Source organism: Phytophthora parasitica, assembly GCF_000247585.1.
Source record: "Phytophthora parasitica INRA-310 unplaced genomic scaffold supercont2.17, whole genome shotgun sequence".
NCBI classification, from domain to species: Eukaryota; Oomycota; class Peronosporomycetes; order Peronosporales; family Peronosporaceae; genus Phytophthora; species Phytophthora nicotianae.
This window is the reverse complement of record NW_008649003.1, coordinates 241,826-243,942: the sequence shown is the minus strand read 5'-3', so window position 1 is coordinate 243,942 and position 2,117 is coordinate 241,826. Positions and strand designations below refer to the sequence as shown.

General features: G+C 50.0%; 2 protein-coding genes across 2 annotated transcripts; one reads left to right on the top strand and one right to left on the bottom strand.

The window, feature by feature from the left end:
• Window positions 1-173: 173 nt before the first annotated feature.
• Window positions 174-449, bottom strand: PPTG_22466 (hypothetical protein; the record flags this gene model as incomplete). The annotated part of the gene is made up of 1 exon (XM_008904315.1): window positions 174-449. One exon carries the CDS (start codon window positions 447-449, stop codon window positions 174-176), a length of 276 nt encoding a protein of 91 aa, XP_008902563.1.
• Window positions 450-720: 271 nt separating this feature from the next.
• PPTG_09097 (hypothetical protein) lies at window positions 721-1,866 on the top strand (the record flags this gene model as incomplete). The annotated part of the gene is made up of 2 exons (XM_008903955.1): window positions 721-1,084; window positions 1,142-1,866. 2 exons carry the CDS (start codon window positions 721-723, stop codon window positions 1,864-1,866), a joined length of 1,089 nt encoding a protein of 362 aa, XP_008902203.1.
• Between the last annotated feature and the right edge of the window lie 251 nt (window positions 1,867-2,117).

The following is a 2,117-nucleotide window of genomic DNA, read 5'->3' as shown; positions in this document are numbered from 1 at the left end:
TAGTGCGCTTGATTTTTGCACGGCAACGCACATGAATAAAGTGTTATAATGTATTTCTTGATAGTGCGCTTCAGTATTATACCCGATATCACATTTTTCCCTTTTCGGGGTTTGTTTACGGTGGGATTAATAAGATAGACGCGAAGGTCTAAATAGTTTTGCCCGGTTGGGATTTACAGCTCCAAGAGTCCACCACTCATGGCAAAAGATGGTACCCATAAAAGGCGATTGGTGCTGAGGTAAGTCACCGCGTAGATATGGGTAGAATCGTACTGCTCAACGATGGCTTGTGTTACAGCTTGTCGGTTAATTGTGGCGCGAAATGCTTCTTTCGCTTCTAAATCAGTAACGAGCTCGGACTCGTCGCTTTCTCCAAACCGAAAAGGAAGATTGCTTCGAACGATTCGCAGTGTTTCCAAAAGTAGTGTCATACGCCGACTGGCATCCATGTTTACGATCACACTCGTAATGCGGTTTATTACAAGCTTCTACTGCCTTAATCGTTTGCGATTTGCTTCAGGTTTTGACTTTGAGGACGATTCACGATGAACATTAGAGACTTTTCGCAATAGTCTTTGTCGCTACTTTGCCCGCACAAAACATTGGTCAAAGATAATGTGCAGCATCCACATTACGAGCTTTCGCAGGATTCAATATCTTCAGACCAAAACCCTCCCAAATCTGTTCAAGCTCTCCACTACCAATCACTTTTCATCCCGCATGGAGCTGCTCCTCCTGCTCCACGAACTCCTCGGCAACGCAGTTACGGCTGCGGAGGCAGCTCTGTTACTCAGCTTCGAACAGCCTGAGCGTCCGATCATCCCAGATGTCAGGTTTTGCGTCACAACTCTATCGGACGAGGACTGTAGGCAGCAGTTTCGCTTTGATGTCGCCGGCGTCATCCGCCTAACGGAGCTCTTCGCTCTTCCGGAGTTCGTGATCACGGGTTCGCGCGATAAGGCGCACGCCACTGAGGCAGTGTGCATCTTGCTCCATCGCTTGAGCTACCCCAAGCGCCATTACGATATGATTCACAGATTTGGGCGCTCCACAAGCGCCCTGTGCCGTATTTTCATGCACGTCGGTACGTGATGAGCAAGGACGCATGAGCAGTGAAATTAGTTGACTAACTCTCCTACAGTAATGTACTTGTATGATAGATACGAGGATACTATCTACTGCCATGAAGCAATCGTGGCCGAGCGCATCCGTGCATATGCAGATGCCGTGCACCGCACCGGGTCGCCTATGAAGAACGTTTTTGCTTTCATAGACGGCACCAAGAACCGCATTTGCCGGCCCTCGTCTCGCCCTGGGCGCGGAGAAAACCTTCAGAAGCAGGTGTATTCGGGCCACAAGCGCGCTCATTGCCTCAACTACCAAGCAGTGGTCGCCCCCGATGGGTTAGCCCTGCATTTCTGGGGGCCGATGGAGGGTCGGCGGCATGACAGCACGCTGCTGCGTGAGAGCAAACTTATGAAGTATATGGAGGAGCGAGCCTCCATATTCGATGGGTACGTTCTCTACGGGGATCCGGCTTATGGAATACGCAAGTTTCTAGTGTCAGGTTTTCGAAAAACGGCGCCGACGGATACCGAGCAGCGCTTCAATAAGCTCATGAGCTCTGTCCGAGAATCTGTTGAATGGCAATTTGGTAGCATGAAATCATTGTGGGCATTTATCGGCTTTAACAAGTCTCTCCGTCTGCGACTGAGTCCCATTGGTAAGTATGTGCTTGTGAGCATGTTGCTCACAAACTGTCACTGCTGCTATAATGGAGGCAACCAAATTAGTGCCTTCTTCGGCTGGGCACCACCCTCGCTAGATGCATACCTAGCTAAGAGAACGTCAAACCTCGCTAAATAAACGTCATTTGTGTATCCCTTTCAATCACATTTTTTATTTGCTTTCACAATTGCAAGTACAGCATCACCTATCACGCTGACAAGGCGGAGCATTTGCTCGTTTGCCTCTCGGCGGGCTCGAGCTGCTTCATCGCGGTCTTCTTCTCGTTCTCGTCGGCGGCGTTCAGCTTCCAGCTCCCGCACCTCTTGTCTCTCCGCCAGCTCCTTCTCCTTGAGCGTGATCAGGTGATCCTTCAACTCCGTCTCCTTGCG